The sequence below is a fragment of the Myxocyprinus asiaticus genome, chromosome 26, assembly GCF_019703515.2.
Source record: "Myxocyprinus asiaticus isolate MX2 ecotype Aquarium Trade chromosome 26, UBuf_Myxa_2, whole genome shotgun sequence".
NCBI lineage: Eukaryota > Metazoa > Chordata > Actinopteri > Cypriniformes > Catostomidae > Myxocyprinus > Myxocyprinus asiaticus.
In genome coordinates, this window is record NC_059369.1 from 12,758,556 (window position 1) to 12,778,689 (window position 20,134).

At 37.7% G+C, this 20,134-nt stretch overlaps 1 protein-coding gene across 1 annotated transcript in view; it reads right to left on the minus strand.

Moving 5' to 3' along the window:
• The window catches only part of LOC127416744 (cell adhesion molecule-related/down-regulated by oncogenes-like), a 69,906-nt gene that overhangs the window by 18,386 nt on the left and 31,386 nt on the right, over positions 1-20,134 (minus strand). Inside the window, exons 4-12 of the mRNA XM_051656263.1 lie at positions 19,339-19,485; positions 19,098-19,241; positions 17,983-18,273; positions 17,414-17,683; positions 8,694-8,974; positions 3,297-3,471; positions 2,142-2,255; positions 1,381-1,587; positions 440-621 (exon numbers count right to left, since the gene is read on the minus strand). Coding sequence (XP_051512223.1) covers positions 440-621; positions 1,381-1,587; positions 2,142-2,255; positions 3,297-3,471; positions 8,694-8,974; positions 17,414-17,683; positions 17,983-18,273; positions 19,098-19,241; positions 19,339-19,485 — 1,811 coding nt within the window. The remainder of the gene's footprint in view (positions 1-439; positions 622-1,380; positions 1,588-2,141; positions 2,256-3,296; positions 3,472-8,693; positions 8,975-17,413; positions 17,684-17,982; positions 18,274-19,097; positions 19,242-19,338; positions 19,486-20,134) is intronic.

A 20,134-nucleotide genomic window follows, 5' to 3' on the forward strand; every position in this document is an offset into this window, starting at 1 on the left:
AGTGCAGCGCGTGTCTGTGACGGGAGAGCTGTGAGGGCGCACATTCCGGGATGCGCTAGAGAATGAAGCGCACGTCTCATTTAAATAGCACATGTAACTAATTTAATATTTATATATTCTAAAATATTGTATACTGATTTGCTGAATTGCGAATCATTTGATTTTGAACAGTATAAATCGAGTATTGACCAACACTAACGATTCTTGATTCAAAAATCATATTTCAAGATCGATGCATATGAATCGGCAGGATTACTAATCGATGCATCGAAAAAACAAGTGAATCATTACACCCCTACTGTTTAGGTAGGCAACTCACTAGGGTTTGTAACAAAGCTAGATTATGTATTTAAGTGATTTTAGGTTAATTTGCAGTTACTGTGTAATACAGTGTGTATACAGTATATGTGTTTATTCATGTTTTCATTCATGTACTCACAGTCCAGCGAAGCATAATCTGAGTATCGCTGACAGCGTCGGTGGAAGAGATGTGCGGGCCAGTGACCGGGCGGTTTGAAACAGGTGGATTCGAAAGGGAGACCTGGTATGGCCTGGAGGCGGCACTGGCGGGACTTTCACCATAGTTATTCATGGCAATGACACGGAAACGGTATGTGGAACCTGTCATGAAAACATTTTTAAGATCTACAGAATATGAAAATAAAAATACTGTGCTAGCCATACATTTATATCCCTGTGTGTAACATTTCAAGCAATACATTTTCATAACTTTTCCAGTCTTTCAAGACTTCTAGATGTTTAAGAGCAATTTATGTCCAATGAAATATTTTAGAGCTTTGCATAACTAGGAAAAATTATATTCACCATAGAAATCTCTATTACTTTTTTTAATTAATTTTTTTATCCCCTTTTCTCCCAATTTGGAATGCCCAATTCCCACTACTTAGTAAGTCCTCGTGGTGGCACGGTTACTCAATTACCTCAATCCAGGTGGTGGAGGACAAGTCTCAGTTGCCTCCGCTTCTGAGACCATCAATCCACGCATCTTATCACATGGCTCGTTGTGCATGACACCACAGAGACTCACAGCATGTGGAGCCTCATGCTACTCTCCGCAATCCACGCACAACTTGCCATGCGGCCCATTGTGAGCGAGAACCACTAATCACGACTATAAGGAGGTTACCCTCCCTATCAACCGGGCCAATTTTGGTTGCTTAGGAAACCTGGCTGGAGTCACTCAGCACACCCTAGATTCAAACTCACGACTCCAGGGGTGGTAGTCAGCATCAATAGTCGCTGAGCTACCCAGGCCCCCAAAATCTCTATTACTTTTTACAATAGTAATTTCCATGATTTTTACAGGCCTGACAATCACAATTTTGAAATTCCCTGACATTTACCTTGGTGTAACCTCACCTGGTTCCAGGTTGCGCACTTCCACCGACAGTTTAAGGGGTGAGATGTTATCGGCTGCAATGATCCAGTCACCACTGCGTCCCTGCGTCCTGTACTCCACACGAAAGGCTGTGATTGGGGACCCGCCGTTGGCTCGTGGGATCCATGTGACATAAACCGAGCTTTCTGTTGCCATAGAGATAGTTGGACGGTCTGGGGCCTCAGGAACTTAAAGAGAGAAACCAACCAATCAGAGGTTCACAAAACCCAACTGTAAACCAAACTCTGATTACTCTGTTTTCCTGAAATATACAGAAGCTTTCATGTCAAGTGCAAGCTCTAACCTCAACATTGATTATTGAAAGACTAAAAGAGCAGACCAAGATAAAATAAACCAACACACAACAGACCAACAGCATGCAATGAGTCAATTGAGTACTTACTGAATGGACTCTGAGCCATAGACACAAAGATGAGAGCAAAGAAAGATAGAGAGAGAGAGAAATTTATGCAACAAATAAAAGTGGGCCCATGCCCATAGGATCTACAGTACACTCACACACACTGGAGTTGTTTTTGCACTCTCTAAATACAGAAATACATTTAATACCCAGTGCATGTTAAGAAGGGTTAATACAGTAGTCCCATAAAGTGCTTGGAGACATAGATCCCACTAAAAAATGTCTGAATGTCATATTTTGGGGACACTGTACATCACCTATCATTAGAAAGCAAAAGTCAGGCCCTTGTGGTGTAGTAATGTATTGGGGCCGTCCTCCTACCTCTATCATGAATAACCACTCCATAATGCGTATTAGTGGTTTTATCCTCCGGTGCTTTTTCTGGAATAGACACAAACGGGGCCTTGGAGGGGTTCTTATTGGGGGAGGCCCTCTCTAAGAAAGAAAGATAGTGAGAAAGAGGTTATGATTTGATAAATAATGAAGTTTATGTAGCCACTGTGGCTTGAGTTCTGGCATGTACTCTGTCGCTGTAATGAGATGGAAAACATTATGATCAGATGGTTGCTTTGCTTTTTAAAAGTGCATATTGTGAGCAGCACGTGACAATGACAAAATTGCTTTCCAGCTAGAATTTGCATTTCAAATGTTTTAAGTAGTAGAAATATGCATTAATGTATTGCAATGCATTGATCTAACATTGAAAATTCATTTATTCATGCATCAATTATGGAGTTTAATAACTGATTGAAATTATACAAAAATGTATAATGTACATATAAAAATGTATAACGCATTCATTTATTTTTCCAAAATACAATTCATGACATTATAATAATGTGATATGCATTCATTTCAAATTCAAAATGCAATTCTTAATACTATAATAATGTATTGCTCATTAATTTCTTTAAATGCAATTGAATCAAACCAAATCACAACCAAATTTCAAATTTCATGATGCACTGAATGATTTAGTAAATAATCATAATCAAATTGAATAGCTGTCAGAGCAAATACTATTTTTAAATAAATTGAATATTTTAAAGTTTACTGAAGCTACATAATAGAAATGTCCGAAATACATGTTTTTTTTGTTTTTTTTTTTTTTGCTAAAAATAGCTAAGAACTACAGAGGAAGACTTTCAGCAAATAAAGACATACATTTCTATCTGTTCCTCACACAAAGCTTCAGAAGACTTGGAATATAGCTCACAATTTAAACTTTAAAATGTATAATAATTTTTTGGTGCTCTTTAAATTGTTATAATTTTAGGCTGTCTTCTTTGGAGCTTGACAGACACAGTAATCTTTTAGCTCAGACATTCTATACACTTTTATAAGATAACTAAGTAATGACTTACTTTTCATTCATTTTTCAAGTTTACTTATCCATCTGCCTGATGTAATCAAAGATCAGCAGTTCTGGAAAAGTTAAACTGAGCTTTAGGATTTCCTAAAGTTGCCTTCTCTTACCCTTGCCAGTGCGGAAGGTGAGCATGGCAGGCTGGCCCTCTCCTGCAGCACTGCGGGCCACCATCAGAACCTCGTACAGGCTGGACGGCTCCAGCTCAGACAGTGGCAGAGACTTCTCACTGCCAGGGACACGCACAGTGTGCCAGTTCCCCACCACGTTCCCCATATCATCCACCTACAGAGACATACAGCACACACACAGTCAGGGGACAATCTTAAGCCAAGTGCACACAACAGGAATTAAGCCTGTCACCAGTTTCATGTTTTAAGTCTGCGATAAAATGCCCCAGATCACATGCCTGTTGCTCACGGTCTTGTAGAATGCACACTTGTGAAACACACTGCGGCTAGTCGCAGGTGCCAAGACCTTCATACTGGCAATGGCAAACACATAGTACAAGACTCAAGGTAGCTGCACTGTGCACATTTAAAGAATCAGCTTCTTATTTCCTGTCCTGTTTGTGAGCAATTTACACAACTAATCGCCAATGAAAATTAAACGAAATGAAATTGCGATAGAGTGAAAGAACGCAAGAGGAAGGCGAGGCATTTGGAAGAGGGAGTCAAAAAAAGAAGGAAAAAACAAAAGGAAAGCAAAAAACAAAACAAAAACAACTAAACAAAAAGTAAAATACAAAACACAAAAAATCCTTAGAAAAACAAGTTTCTCACATCTTCCAGACCACTAACTTGTATGTATTTTTGGTCTCTTTAAATTGTATTTCCCATTCTGTGCTTTTCAGTGTGGAAATGACGCATGCGTACCTATTGTTTGTTCACATGCTGTCGAGAATCAACTTCATGTGCATGACTTTGTGCGCAAACTGAATTTCGTGATCGTAACTACAGTCATACTGTGCTGAATCAACCCTCACATACTGACTTTGACTTCTGGGATGGAAAAGTTCACACATACTGCACATCCAGTCCAACAAAGAACAGTGAGTCTCTTTCTTTCTCTCCTACATGACAAAAGATCAACCCACTCAACTATGCCTGAGAGCACAAGCTGTGTCACTTTTTCCTGAGTCAATGCGACAAACGCTGCCAATACTATCTTGAAAAGAACCAGAGTTTTATTAGCCAGGGGGGCTTATTATTGAAGAAAATATGGGCTTTTAAAAAGGAAATGACCAACTTCTTACCAAAATGCTCTCAGTTGGCAGAGACAGCCGAATTGTGTTAGCACTGACTTTTACAGTAAACGCCACTGGGCGTTGTTATGAGCGTGTTCTCATTCTCAAATCTAATAGGTATAAATCTGACCTGATAACTAACGTCGGGGAAAAAAAAGAGGGTGGAGTAAGTTCAGTCTTTCTAGACGAAGTCAGAATATTTTACGTGTTCCACTTAAAGGTAAAGTGTGTAGTTTCTGTGCCTCTAGTGGCACCAAATAGAACTGCAAAAATAATGATTGTTTGTGATTGAAACAATAGTAATGTTTGTCCAAACAGGTAGTCTAAACTCAAACTCACATTATTGGTTAAGCCTATGTTGCTATGTCGCAAAATCAGAGGCCTGTACCACGAAGCCGGTTTTGGTGGCTAGCCAGGTAGGTTTTAGTTTAGTTTGCCTCAACCACAGGTTTTAGGTACCATTAAAGTTGGTCGCCTTTTAGCGGTGTTCATCGCCATAGCAACTTACTCTGCATAGCTAATCTGCTCCATTGCAGGTTTCCTTCTTATGGCACACTTTACAAATAAAATCTTAGAAATCCACAAAATCGACTCTTCATGATAAATTATTTATTTGAGAATCTTAATGTAGATTTTCAGCAGATAAGAGTGTTGTATTTTATTTAAAATGTAATTGCTTTTACCCTCTTTAGCCATAGAAAAAAATATCTTTAAAAATACAAACATAATATATTAGGCTATCTATAAAACAGCAAGTAAGATGGATTAATATGATACCTGCAAAAAATAATCGTTTTTAAAATATTAAAAGCTCAAGATTGCTATGGAAAGGGGTGAATGCCACCCAAACCCCTTCTTTCTTTCATGGACTCAAGATGAACATACAGTATTTTACTTGAAGTTATAATAATTTAAGCAATGAGCAATATAAGCAGTACACAAAATATGTCTTTTATAAGAAGAACAAATACATCTTATTATTGCATACCAATTTTTTGTATACAGTATTCCAAGTGCTCACTTTTTAATTAATCAATAGTAGCCTTTTTTTTTCTTTTTTTTTTAACTAAAGACAATGTACAAATTGTACATCAAGAAAGAGAAATAAAAAACACAATGTTATTTTGAATAACCAAATCAAATAACCATTCACAACATATTCTATAATAACATGTGTAATTCAGTCATTTACCTGTTAGATTTTATTTCAAATAAAGTGGCGTTAAGGCATCACCTCTTTTTTTTAAAATATTAAATGAGACAGGATACCTCATATTTGAACTAATTTTGTTCAAAAATCAAGAATCTGAAGGAAACAATCTAAAATAATTTATAATATTTTTAAGCAAATCCCATTTGCGTTCACATTTCTGACTTTTATTGTTAATTTTAAATGTTACTTTCTCCATTTGGCATATTTCCAAAATCGTTTCCCTCCATCTTTGAAATTGTGAGGGTTCTGGTTTAAGCCAATTTTTTTGTAATCTGTTTCAAAGCTGCTATTCTGATTACCCTAAATATATTTTGTTCAGTTTTATTTCTTAAGGACATTGGCATTTTACCCAAAATAAGGTTTTCTGGATTTACTTCTATTGCGCAGTTAAATATTCAATTAACCTGTCTAATCACTTCATTCCAATAAGTTGTCAACGTAGAGCACTCATTTAGAATTTGACTATAATGACCTTTTTTTTCCTCCACAATTTCTCCAACAATCCCCTTCTACCAAACTATTGTATTTACTTTGATTAACAGGTGTTAAAAAAATCTCATTTGTATCTTCCATGCATATTCCTTAAAAACACTATTTTGAGTTGTATGGAATGTATTAAATGATATTTCTTGCTGACTAATTTTTATTTTTAATTCATCCTCCCACCTACATATAATTTTATTCAGAGTGTCCTGTATATCTCTTTCAAGTGCACTCTTTCAAATTCCTAACATTTTTATTGGATTAGTTATATAATTTATTAATGGATGCATTTCCTTTTTTATTTCTTTTACTTTAACTTCTGTTAATAAATATCTTCTTACCTGTAAATATAAAAAATAAAATTGTGAATTTGGAAGCTTTTTTTGCTAGGTTTGAAATGGTATCCACTTCTTTATCAGTGAACAGTTGGTGATATCTTTTCAGACCTCTATCTGCCCAAAACGTAAATATATTATCAAATCTATTTGGCATGAAATCAGGATCTTTAGACATTTCTTGTAAATTAACCATAACTTTCTTAATTGTACTATTTTTCTTTTTTTTCTAACCAAATTCTAAAAGTACTATTAATACAAATATTATCTATTGATTTAAATATGTTGCTTTGTTTGGGTAGGAACAGGGATATACTAATAGGTTCCCCATTTGATAGATTTCCATCTTCCTCCATTTCACTTTCGATTCTTCGTTCATCCAAATCACTATAGGTTGAATTTGGACAGCTTTATAATAATTTATTAAATATGGGAATTCTAGTCCTCCGAGCATTTTTGACAACTTAAGAATTTTAAGACTAATTCTAGGTTTCCTATTATCCCATGTATATTTACAAAGTAGTTTATTCCATTGTCTAAAAACACTTTTTGATAAACTAACTGGTAGACTTTGAAAAAGGAAAATAAACTTGGGGAGAATTTTCATCTTTATAGTCTCTCTTTGTTTTGTAATCAATAGTAGCCTATATTCATTTGTAATAGTTTTAAATGATATATAAAGTTTTCAGTTCAAATAAATATAAAAGCTATATTAAGCTTTTAAAATGAATAAGAATGATGCCTATATGAATTCATTTACACACTGATATACCAGCTATTTTATATATTTTTATCACATTAAGAATTAGTGTAAATGTCTTTAATTGCTTCATCATTTTACATTTATCTCTTGTACTATGTAAATCATGAGTTTTAAGTCTTCATGATTTCATGCTGAACTCTTGAGCAGTGTTAATGCATTTTAATTTGTTTATATTTTTTTATATGTTATATTTTTTTGAGACCGTCAACCTATGCATCTTATCACGTGGCTTGTTGAGCGCGTTACCACGGAGATATAGCGCGTGTGGAGGCTTCACGCCATCCACCGCAGCATCCACGCACAACTCGCCACGCGCCCCACTGAGAGTGAACCACATTATAGCGATCATGAGGAGGTTACCCCATGTGAGCAACCGGGCAAATTTGGTTGCTTAGGAGACCCGGCTGAAGTCACTCAGCACACCCTGGGATTTGAACTAGCGAACTCCAGGGGTGGTAGCCAGCATCTTTACCACTGAGCTACCCAGGCCCCCTAACTTTTTAAATCATTGGCTTTCAGCAAAGAGGTAAATCCCGCAGTCTCTCGCAAGAAGTGAATCGCATTCTCTCGCACGATTGGTTGTGCGCTGCAAACTTCACTCATTCATGTGCACGAGTGCGTAATCTAATCTTAAAGTCAGGATCAAAGCCTGAGTTGACAGAGAAAGCTGATGAGCTGCATCATGGTACCAATTAAGCCTGATTGGATTGGTTTGAATTTGTCAAACTGAAACCAATCCTGAAACCCTGAGTTCGTTCAGCGACCTTCATGGTACAGGTGTCAGGATGACAAATAAAATAACAAATAAATAAATAAATAAATAAGAATTCAGGGAAATCAACCTACAAATGGCTTACATGTTGTCTAAATGCATGGACGTTTAAACATTATTACATACCTCGGGTCACATATATCTATCACAAATGGATCTACAAAATGCCCACATACTGCAAATTTTTAAGACAATTAGAAAATAGTAGGATAGAACATATTCTGTTATATTTTGGTGTTTTATTTTTCATCTTTAAAAGAGATGATGCAACAAATAATAGAATGGGATTCACTGATTCCTCATTAAACAGAATAAATCTATTTAAAGCTCCTAGATCTCATCTGATTTTCCACAACTCGTTGTCTGGAGTTGTTTGTCTACTAAATGTTCTTGGAAATATATTCCTTCAATGGTTTGTCTGCAGAACGATCCAAAAACACTTTAAACTGCAGTATAGTCCACTGAAGATACTGTATGTCTATCCCTCACAGCCTCGTTGCCATTCCCATCAAAAATCAAAAATGGTGCTGCTGTGAATAAGGTCTATGAGGTCCCAGGCCACTAAAGACCCGAGGTATGCATTAAAGTTTTAAACTAGGAAATCAAAAAAAGAATTGCACAAATTTCCTTTAAAAAGTACATCTGTAAAAAAATACTAATGGGAAAATCCATAAGCATATTTTACTATTTCTTACCTTACGATATTTTACGAAGTATGCATTAATAGGGATGCCCCAGTCTCGACCTGCTCGCCACTCTAGATCATACATGTTGGGTTTGTGCGTTTGAGGTGGGCTGACTATGATTGGTGCCTCAGGTCTGGGCTTGTCACTGATTCTCTCAGTCGGTGGTCCTTTGGTGTCTCCAAGCTCCTCCTCCCCTAGGGAAAAGAGTTCATCCCCCTCATCACTCTGGATAGGGTGGATGGATGGCTGTGTCTCCATGGGAACTCCAGACATGGAACTAGACTGGGGTTCTATAACACACACACACAAAAAAAAAAAAATTCCACTTTTATGACAAATGTTAGCATTACTTGCTATTACTATTGCAAAACAAAAAAAAAAAAAAACTAACCCCAAGAGTTACAATTTATGTGTAACTCATCCTATACCACTTGTGCTATAGATATGAATGATACCTCAAATGGTACAGCTTGTTGAGGAGAGGTGTGCTATTATTTTTCTTAGTGACTGGACATACAACTTTATATTGGCATATTGGAATTATATATGGAATTAAATTGGAAACTTGGGGCTCTTTTTAACTTATCACCAAGCAACCACCCAGAACACCCAAACAACCGCATAGCAACGCCCCAAATAAACACTCAGCATATCTTAACAGCCAAATTGCAATGTCCTGTCAAACATTTACAACACCCTACATCATTTTTGTGTTCACTATGAGTTTTTGCAGTGAAAAAAAAATATATTTTTAAGTTTTAAATTCTGTTTATAAAAACTGTTTTCTTTTTATATATTACCTATAGTATTATTGTAATATAGTACACACAGCCATTTGTACTGACAAAATGCAAGGCAAGACACTTTTACAATGCAACCTGGCTCAACATAAACACCAAGTCAGTGACCTGCCCAGCATTACATAATAAAGCTTTACTTTATTTATTTGTTTGAATTAAACCCCATTACATCCAGAATGGTCCACCTGGGAAACAATGCTATTTAGGAGAAATCTGACACTGGCTTGACAGTCCATTGGTCAAACATTATTTATGTAATTGGACAAAGAGGATGTAAATTCTGTGTAAAAATGTGTGTAAATTCTGGTGTGTTTGTGGGTGACCATGCACTGTTAAAATATGTCATAACAGAGGACGAATGGGGTAGCCACTTAATAAAGCCAGCTAAACATTTGAAAAGCAGTTATTTGAGAGGTGAGGTTGGTTGCTGGTTTTTGGGGTCACTCATTGGGCCTGTTCTTGTATGTGAGTGGCACTGGTTTACCTTACAAAACAAACAGCCCAGAGCCAGTAACACTAGAGCTCAAACTGGGCCTGCCACCAGCCGCCACACATTCCACCCATCAGCCATTAAAATACCAGAGAGAATCAGGGCCCTACACCATCTCACATACACACCTCCCAGACCAATACCTCTCTCACTCTTCAATAAATCTGGCCTGTTTGAGGCTCACCACCAGCCCTGCAGGCTTTATGGATAAGCCATGGTCTTACACCTGGCATTTGAAATGATTTACTTGGAGAACTACACTTTCACATTTTTGAAGACAATCTGAGTGGTGTCTGCCCATGCAAATGTCGTACCAGACTGTGTTTGGGCCCGATATCATCTAGACTCACCCACTGTCAGGAAAGCCTCAGCCTGGGTAGAGCCAAGCTTATTGGATGCCTCACAGACATATCGCCCAGCATGTGCTGAAGTCACGGCCTGGATATACAGAGTGCTGCTGGACAAGGTGAGACTGTCACCCGGTGCCCTGCCTTTAGCCTGAGGAGGTTGTAGCATTAAAGCAGGATGGGTGGGGATGGGATCTGCAGAGTTGTACCATCAGATAACATGAAGTGGCTGTCCACTAGCATTGCAAGTGAGCGTTATGGAGTTGTCCTCCATGTAGGCGCTGCTCTCAGGAGTAAAGAGGATCGTGGGCTTGGAGTTCTCACATAAAAAGACCCCACAAAATCAAAATTTGACTATTACCTTTTGTCCATTAATTTTGTGGCAATCTAGATGCTTGTGTACTCCTAAAAGTTGATAAAATTCACTTTCAGCAAATATACTGTAAACATTTTAAATGTTAGGTCTTTTCCACCCGGAAATTGGACCAAAAATATATATGACTCATGCTGCCTTTACATTCTATCAGAATTATCATACATATGAGTTTCCTACTTGGAAGTTGCACATGAACAGCCCCTCAAGTCGTAATTATGACTGGGAAACTCTGCGAAAATTTTGATACCTGAGTTTCCAAATTGGTGGGAGATGTAAACTTTCAACATGGCAGTGGACAGTATGGTTTCTGTAGTGAATTAAAGGTTTTATTATTTTTTCTAAATGCAGCTACTTTGTTATCTCTCACCATTTTGGTTAGTGATTAATATCAATTAAATGTCGTTAATCATTTTGATCGATTAAGCTTATCGATTGTCGATTAAAGGGGTCATGAAATGCTCTTTTTTTAAATAGTTTTATTATCTTCCCTAAGGGCCACTGATAATTTTAGTGAAGTTTTTTCACCAAAACAGTCATAATTTAGTGATCATTTTCCACCCTGTTTTTTTTTGCTCTCTGCCTGAAACGCTCAGTTTTGGCCTCAGCTCCTTTAAACGACAACGTAAATGCCCACTGTTCTGATTGGCTAACATCGTGCAGCCCCTCAAATACAGCCATATTTGAAATTCAATCAGAAGAGAATAAACAACCCAACAATATTATAAAACAACATTTCATGGTTTACACATAATGCACATCCAACACATTGCATCCGAATATATTAAACTGCTCCTCTCAAGCACAACTGGACGTGAGAGGCACGTTGCGTCAAAAGCAATAGAGCCCATTATAATCAATGGACACGCCCGGTGTAGACAAGGTTTCAGCACCATAAACTATCAAACAATCATGACATTTGAAATATTCATTAATGGAACTGTTTACTTACATTTTTATCGGGTCCAATAGTGTTTTTAACTGCCCCATCCTTCAATGAAAATTCCTTTGCAAAGCTTGAATCGTTTTATGACTGTTCACAAGCACAGATGGGTGAAAGACCAGTATGTTGAGCTGACTGTGCACACAACAAGTGGCAGCCGCAGAATGTAACCGAATGGCTTAAAACTGAGTTGTAATTTGACACTGCAACTTTTAAAAGTGATGCCAGAGACATGACAACAGTCAAAGTTGTCTGTGTAGTCCATGTTTATATAAAAAAAATAATAATCAAAATAGTCCAGATTGGTCCCATTTGGTGTTTAGGAATAGTTAGAACACACTAGACCACACTGTTTGCCCTGCTCTCTCTCACTCTGTGTTTATAAACTGAGCCCCAGGGCCAGTGGGTGGGGCCAAGGGTGCGAAGATGTAAAGTACACATTGATGTTGTTGCTGTAGACGGTCATGAATTATTGAGTACCCCTAGTGACATAGGGAAGTCACGGAAGTAGAGAATGAGGTGTTTTGACAGCTTGGTTTCAATAAATGCTTTTATTGCATTGGGGATTATGTTTTGAGTTCTGAAATTTACAGTAGGTTTTTATAGTCGAAAAACCTCTTATGTCAAAATATCAAGGAAAATCTGATTCCTCATGACATGACCCCTTTAATCAATTTCAATACAAATGTGTTTGGTAATCAGGCCAGCAAACGTTGAAAATACTGTCTATACAGTCATCCGCCACTAGAGGGCGCACTGTCACTTTCGCGCTGCATGTCACCTCTATTCCGCAACACAGAATAAAAATCACACAGGCGCGCATCTGTCATTTCCTCTTTTGTAAAGATGAAGCGGGCTCAGTGTAATCAGTGTTGGAGCGTTTCTCTTAACATTATGTTTTTTGCATACATCGTGATAGCATGTTAAAGTACATCATGACAACAAGCACTGCTGATCTGCTGGTCTCCTTGGTTTACATACAATTCTGTCAGCGATCCCCGGGAGAGCACAAAGTTACATTCAACTGACACCTTAGCATCACCAGAGAAGCGGTATGTTATGTAATGTGTTTACACAGTGTGATATGATTTGACTTAATTTCAAATAAAAAGTTATGTCCAAAGGTCCGAAATATCCAACAATCCACAACATAAAGTTTTTACTGAACTCAAATATGCATCTTCTATACAAGTTATTATAAACAGTAATTCATTAACAGTAAATAAACAATTCACAAATTCATACTAAATATAGCCTAAATGTATTTAAATACACTGAACTAAGAATATTTTAAGGGGAAAATGCCAATACTTGCATTTCTTAAGTGTATTAATTAAATTAATATTTAAACAGTAGGTTACATGCACATATTATTTAGAATCCTCCACATGTTTTGCTGTACTCACGTTAATGATTAATCAATTAATTAATCATTCATTTCCATGACAATCGATCATGAAAATGTCTGAAAATTGACATCCCTTATTTTAGGCATACACATTTATGTATGACTAAGCATATAATGAATACTGTAAATTTTTTACACAGAAAATAGCATGTATTTTAACAAAATTCTATTATCGTCAGCAAGACATGCTGACTAATACGTACTTCGGTAACAAAATAAGAGTTCCCCAAGAAATATGCAAGAACGAACCTGCCGTCTTCCATGTTTACTTTTCTTTCCAACAACAAACTGCTTGAACGTAACATACTCATAATTATGATTTCAGAAGTGGGAAGTAGGATTATTGCAATAGCACATGAAGGCAGCATCATTCTGTACGCAAAGGTGTCATGTAAATTTTCTGTCCAAAAACTTTTGCCGATTAGCAGTAGCAAGCAAATCATGATTTACTCAACGTCCTGTGTTTCAAAAGGAAATACGCCAACACTAAAAACTGTGCTCATCAAGCCATTTCATGGGATCTTTCAAAATACAAGGCCAATCATTATAATCTTACAAATCTAAAGCATTAAATCCATGTTTTCACAGGCCCAGATTTGATCATGTCTAATATTGTTTTTTTCTCCTTCCAGTGGCCCGTGGATCACGTATCTAACTCCAATCTTACCGTTAAACATAAACAACACTGCTTTTAAAACTGACCTGCATTTTATCAGTGCAAAATAAATCACCCCTGTAGCTGAGCCAGGAAAAAAACTACACGGGCCAACATTTGGAATAGACCTCCGTCGTTTTATCTGTTGTGAAGTCTGCATATATCTAGGCTTATCAATCATGTTTGGAGACACAGAGCAAGGCTGAGGAATAGCCCTGTGTGTGTGTGTGTTTGAGTGTGTGTTTGTGTGTGTGTGTGTGTATTAACAAATATAGGGATGTGGGTGATGTTGACAGCTGGGTGGTCTGGTCCTCATCATAACCTTGTGTAGTTACTCCTTACATTCCGCTGTCCAAGAGCTTATCCCCAACAGCACACACAAAGCTCACTCTCACAGCTTTCTCCTTGCCAGCCAAGTACCCCCCACCCCTCCACCCCATTCTCCAGCCAAGCTTCTAAACTTTCTGGCCTGCTGGAATGGTATACTGTCCTAACGCTTTTGCTGCTCTGTAGTGGGAGAACACTATATAAAATATAAATCTATAGACAACATGAAATCAAAATTAAACTTTTACTTTCTTAATAAATGTTCCTGGTTTACATCTGTATAAGTTATTGTAAATAATAATAATAATAATAATTTTCATAATGTTTCATCAAAAATGTAATAACTTGCTCCATTTCCGAAATGACTTTTCTTTTTGGCTGACATGAAAAGGCCACATGGATGGGGAGTAATATTTAAGCAATATAGTATGAGAGGCCATGCTATATTGTAGGGCTGCAACTAATGATTATTTTGATAATCGATTAATCTAACGATTATTAGAACAATTATTTGACTATTTGGCGATTACTGCAGTGATTAATCGTTAGCTCTTAACCGATTATTCAGCTTGTGCCCCGACTTAAATGGTTGTATTAAATGTGCTTACTAACAATAAAGAGGACAAAATCATCTTTTAAAAATACCTCTAAATGACATTCACTGAATTAAAGGGGAAAAATACTTTTAAGTTTAATTCAGTACAGAAATTCACTGCAAAAAATCCTATTGTTATCAAGTATTTTTGTCTTGATTTTCCATTTAAAATGGTCTAAAAATCCTTAAAACATGTTACATTTACTTGAGAAGCAACATATAAGATATTTAAGATTTGCTTTAAGAGAATGTATCTTAAATATAAGTGTATTTTTTCACTTGGTTATACTTCTGCAAGTGCAGTAAAGACAAAATACACTTATATTCAAGATCTATTCTCTAAAAGCAAGTATAAATATCTTCTATGTTGCTTCTCAGGTGAATGCATCTTTTTTTAAAGGATTTTTAATATTATATGCAACATTCTCAGATAACAATTTTTTCTTCTGCAGTATAGCTGCTAAAGAAAATGTACATTATTTTAAAGGAGTTTTAGATATTTATATTGGATAACAAGCCAAAACAAAAACAAATCAAAAAAGTATTTTGTTACAGTGTATAATGGGGCGAAGACTACCCTCTCTCACCTTTCTGTTCACTTCAATCCATCTTTAACTCACAAAAAAACAAACTCTTATTTATAAAGCTGCATATCGCCAAATTTCTTCACGATAAGAAACACAGAGTGACATATATTATGATTCAATAAGTCGCGAGCCATCACGTTATAATCTAACTGCAGCAAGGGACGAGAGTACCTGCGACAGAGTGTGACTCAGCCGGGTGCAGTTTCAATCTCTCCCCCCTTAGATAGGGACATTCACGCAACTCATAGAAGAGGCGCTGGCCGCACAGAGAAATGCCAGTTTCGGAGTTTGTAGTTATTTACATGATCTGCTTCCGTATTATTTGAACTTTAATAAAGCTATAAATATAAATATAACTGCATTTAAGATGTAAAGCCATGGTGTTCCCTTTAAAGACGCTCGACACGCAAGTTTTGCTTCAGCAGAGCGGCAGCCCCAGCTCCACTTATTCCACAATGAGAGTGCTTCTGAATTTACTTATTTTGTATTTTTGCATTATAATTCCCTCATACTTTGCAATCTACATCACCTGAAGCTGTGAAAATTTAGAGTGCATCTTGACTGTGAGCTGTGTAATTCTTCCTCTCCTCAGTCAGGCGCGAGCTGCAGTGCTGCTCTCGCGCATCATCATTAGAGTTTAATGTGATCTCATGTTACGTAAAATGAGATCAAACGACTATTCGACAACTAAAATTTTTGTTGCCAATTTTTTTTGTCGACGTTGCCGAATCATTTCAACCCTACTATATTGTGAATATAGTCACCTGAAGGGCAAAGTAGAGTGACCTGACTTCTAAACTAGGGAGCTGATTGAGACACACCCATAGTCCCTGACAGTGAACTGAACGTTGCTATGCAACAAGAATAACAGCCAGCTAACACCCTGTCTACATTGGGCGTATCCGGTAATGCAATGCGCTGCAACGGCTTGATGCTATCTACATTGAACACATCGAAGTGAACATTCAAAACTGTTTATTTGTCTTATTGGCAGTAGTAGCGCCAGCGTGTGCAGTGCAAAATGAAACGGGACATCCTTTTATTGTCGGTGCAACACGTGAATGGAAGCTTCCTGTGTCGACAACTTCATTGATTATAATGGGATCTATTTCCTTTTGACACGATGTGCCTCTCGTGTCCGGTGTAGACAGGGTGTCAGGGTGCTGCACAGTAATACAAATAGAAGCTCAGTGAAAAGGTCACAGCTGTGCCTCAATGTGAATAAAGCATGGCTATTGACAAATCAGCATCCAGGGCCGGAACTATCCGTTTTGTAATATTAACTAGATTTGTAATTTTTTTAGAAAATGAGAGTGGCGCCGCCATGGTGCTAGTGTTCTGGGTGGTTGCTAGGACGGTGTTCTGGGGTATGGCGTTACTAACTGGCCCATATCTCTAAGACATACTGGTCTCAAGATATGGCTCGGGTTCCTCTAATACAAATCTAAGGGATTTCTTTGCCCCTTTTATGCAAAAATTATAAGTCTGATTGCTCAGAAAACTATTAGCATACCTCTTCTCAACAAGCCATATGATTTGATGTATCATTCATGTCCGTAATACAGAACAAGATTTATGCGGCAAAGTTATCACTTTTCAGAAATCAATAAAATTGCGATGGTTTAAATCAAGTCCTGCCCTACATTATTTCCTGCTGAATATATTACTGTTTTGCTTTGAAATCTGTCGTATTATGGATACTGAAGTCATTTAACATTTTCTTTAAATCAACAACAATCTGTGTAAAGAGAAGTGGCTTGTACAGAGAAGCAGCTAATTATTTTAATATACCATCTACGACCAAGGACATTTTAGCTAAATGTTTTTAAACAAATGCTCAGTCAAACAACTTTTAGCTTCGGTATTTTTAGGCAATTTTCCACCATCTGGCTGAATGGTTCTCATTGTAAAGCCTTGCCGTTGGGTACCGATCCACACTTGTTGGCACGGTTTCCACTGTGGTGCAGCGAAATCAGGATTAGAATTGGCCAACTGGCCAATTGTCGAATCGCCACGTCAGTAAAGCCGTTCCACCAGGACTTTTCTCTGTCTTGGGTACGGTTGGCTTACTGTGCTGAGAAATCCGGGCTAGGAATGGTTTGTAACCGTACGGTAGTGAACCGTTACTCACCATGCTCAGAACCATTCGGCCTAATGGTGGAAAAACATCTTTTCACTGCTACTTCATTTTAGTGTTGGCTTACCTAACTGGACACTGAGTCTGCCTGCCGATTGGGCAGAGCTAATTCCGTTGTCAAAGAAACACTGGTAGATTCCCTGATCTTGAGCCACCACTGAGGAGATGTGAAGGGAGGTGCCAGAGATATGGAGGCGGGATGAGGAAGTGAGAGGGGTGGAGTTGAGCAGCCATGTGATGTTGGGGGTGGGGTTACCACTGGCAGCACAGGTAAACTGCACGGAAGAGCCCATGGTCACAGCCTGGTCAAACAGACCTAGCAGGATGCTCACATGATCTGTAGAGAGGGGACGCAAAATGGAATTATTACTTAAAAAATAAAACTAAATTTTTATATTTTCTGGAAAAATGTAAATGGTGCTTGCCATTGTAAAACTCAACACCACAGCGCATGGATATTCTGCATTGTTACAACTACTATTTCAGTACCTTCTTGCAGAGAACATTGCCCTTTGGCTGAAAAAGCAACACAAAAACCTGAAGAACTTGAAAAGAACCAGAGAAGAACCTGAACTGCATGTAGTAAAGGGGAGTGGAACCCAAACCTTGTAAACATGATAAGATATTAATACTTACCAAGTACATTCACAGTGTAGTTGACACTGACCACAGCTCCATGATCAGTCAGAACAGAGCAGCAATAAAGGCCTCCATCACTCAGCTGAATGTCACTCAACACCAGGTTGCTATGCAACAACATCTGTTTGGAGCTCAGTGATAGCTCTGCCCCATATTTAGTCCATCTGACCTTTGAAGATGCACTTCCTGATACAACACACTCAAGGGTCAGGGACCTGGATTGTTCCACCGACAGATTCTGAGGGGTGACGGGATAAACTATCCTTGCATGAGAAGGGCCGTCTGAACCTAAAGAGAAAAATAGTAAATTAACTTAATTCACTTGCTTCACTTCACATTTCCCAGAAGCCATGTAAGTGCACAAAATATGTATTTAATGATTAATTGCTTCAAAGATTTTACACACAATTTTCATTTATAGTGTACTGGCGATTATCCAACACTTGTACTCTGCTGAGAAGAGCAGTTTAGACTAGACCAGATCAGACTAATTCATGCTGGTTACCAAAAGTATCGAAAGTTCCATGTTTTTTGGACATGGTACAAGAGTACCACCATTTTTTGGACATGTACTATGGCAAGACCACGTTTTTTGGACACGCCACCACTGTACCACCATTTTTTGGACATGTACCATGGTAAAATACCATGTTTTTTAATATGATACCACTGTATTAACATTTGTTTGGACATTTATCACTGTAAAACCATGTTTTTTGGGACATGCCACCACCGTACTACCATTTTTTGGACACGAACCATGGTAATACCAAGTTTTTTTGTACATGGCACCACTGTACTACCATTTTTGCCATATAGTGTTCCACAACAAAACTTTGCAAGGGTTGCCATGTCGTTCACCAGCTAAACTGGTGGAATAAGCTGGTTTACCAAGGATGTCTTGCTGGTTAAGCTGGCTATGAAGCCTGGTCGGGGACACCCACACACCAACATCCCATGCTGAATAATAGCTCCAAAAAAACAAACTTATGCTGCTTTATTCAGCAGGGTAATTCCAAAAAATATGAACTACTTGTGAAGTGAGAAACATAATTCTCATATTTTTGCGATCACCAAAAAAAGTTTGAGTGTATCGAGTGTACTCAACCAACCTTTGACTATGAGTTTAGTGCCATGGGCCTCTACTTGAGTATCTCGTGTAAGAGGATTAAATGCACCACACTTGTACATGCCCTGATGCTCTGAAGACACAGAGATGATTTGAAGGTTCCCAGAGGGCAGGATTAAATACTCATCTGAAAAACAGAGAAAAGAAACAAACTCTCAAAATGTTCAATTGTGTCTTTATGTGTTTCCTTGAGGGTTTGGCATTTGTGATTGTCTCTTCCGTACCTGTGGATTCTTCCAGCCATTTTCCCCGTATCCGGTAGCGTGGCAGAGCGGGTGGATTACTCCGAGGGAGGGGGCATTCGATAACAGCAGTGTCACCTTTCGTCACTGTTAATGACCTGCGATGGGTCTCTGAAAACTCCTCGATACCTACATGAAGATGCTCAATCACTTTAAAACCTCACATATAAGGGAACATTGAATGAGATTTGTTTTCCAGTAATGACTGTTTGACTGTACTGCACTACAAGGGTAAAATGCAGTAACTAAGCCATCACTAAATCTGAGCAAAACGGCTACTTGGTTTTAGTGTGGATTTTGTATATACTGCAATTTTCACATGCCATTTTCTCTAAACCCCAAATCCCTCTGTCACAAGACAGATCATAGTCTAAGAGACCCAATTTCGAAACTCAAATATGACAAAATGTGCAGTTACTGCATTTTGCCTTTGCACAGTAAAAAACATCATCCCACTTATTACATGGCGATGTACCGAATTATTATTATTTATATAAACAGATAAGAAATACTGATTTGAGTTAAAATTATTTTACTATGCAAGAAGAAAGAGGTTGCAAAATTATATGAGAGTCAAACACAGCTTTGTAGGAAATCGGTTTCCTGGGACAACGGACATTATACAAAAATATTTGACAGCAGAATGGCATGATAGACCAAACGGAATTGAGTATTTCAGAGAGCTGTGTAATGAACCGGTATATTCATCCATGGCAGCAGCAATTCACAAAAAATGGCCTTCAGTCAAAGAGGTGTTTTATATTGGATTGTGATTAGA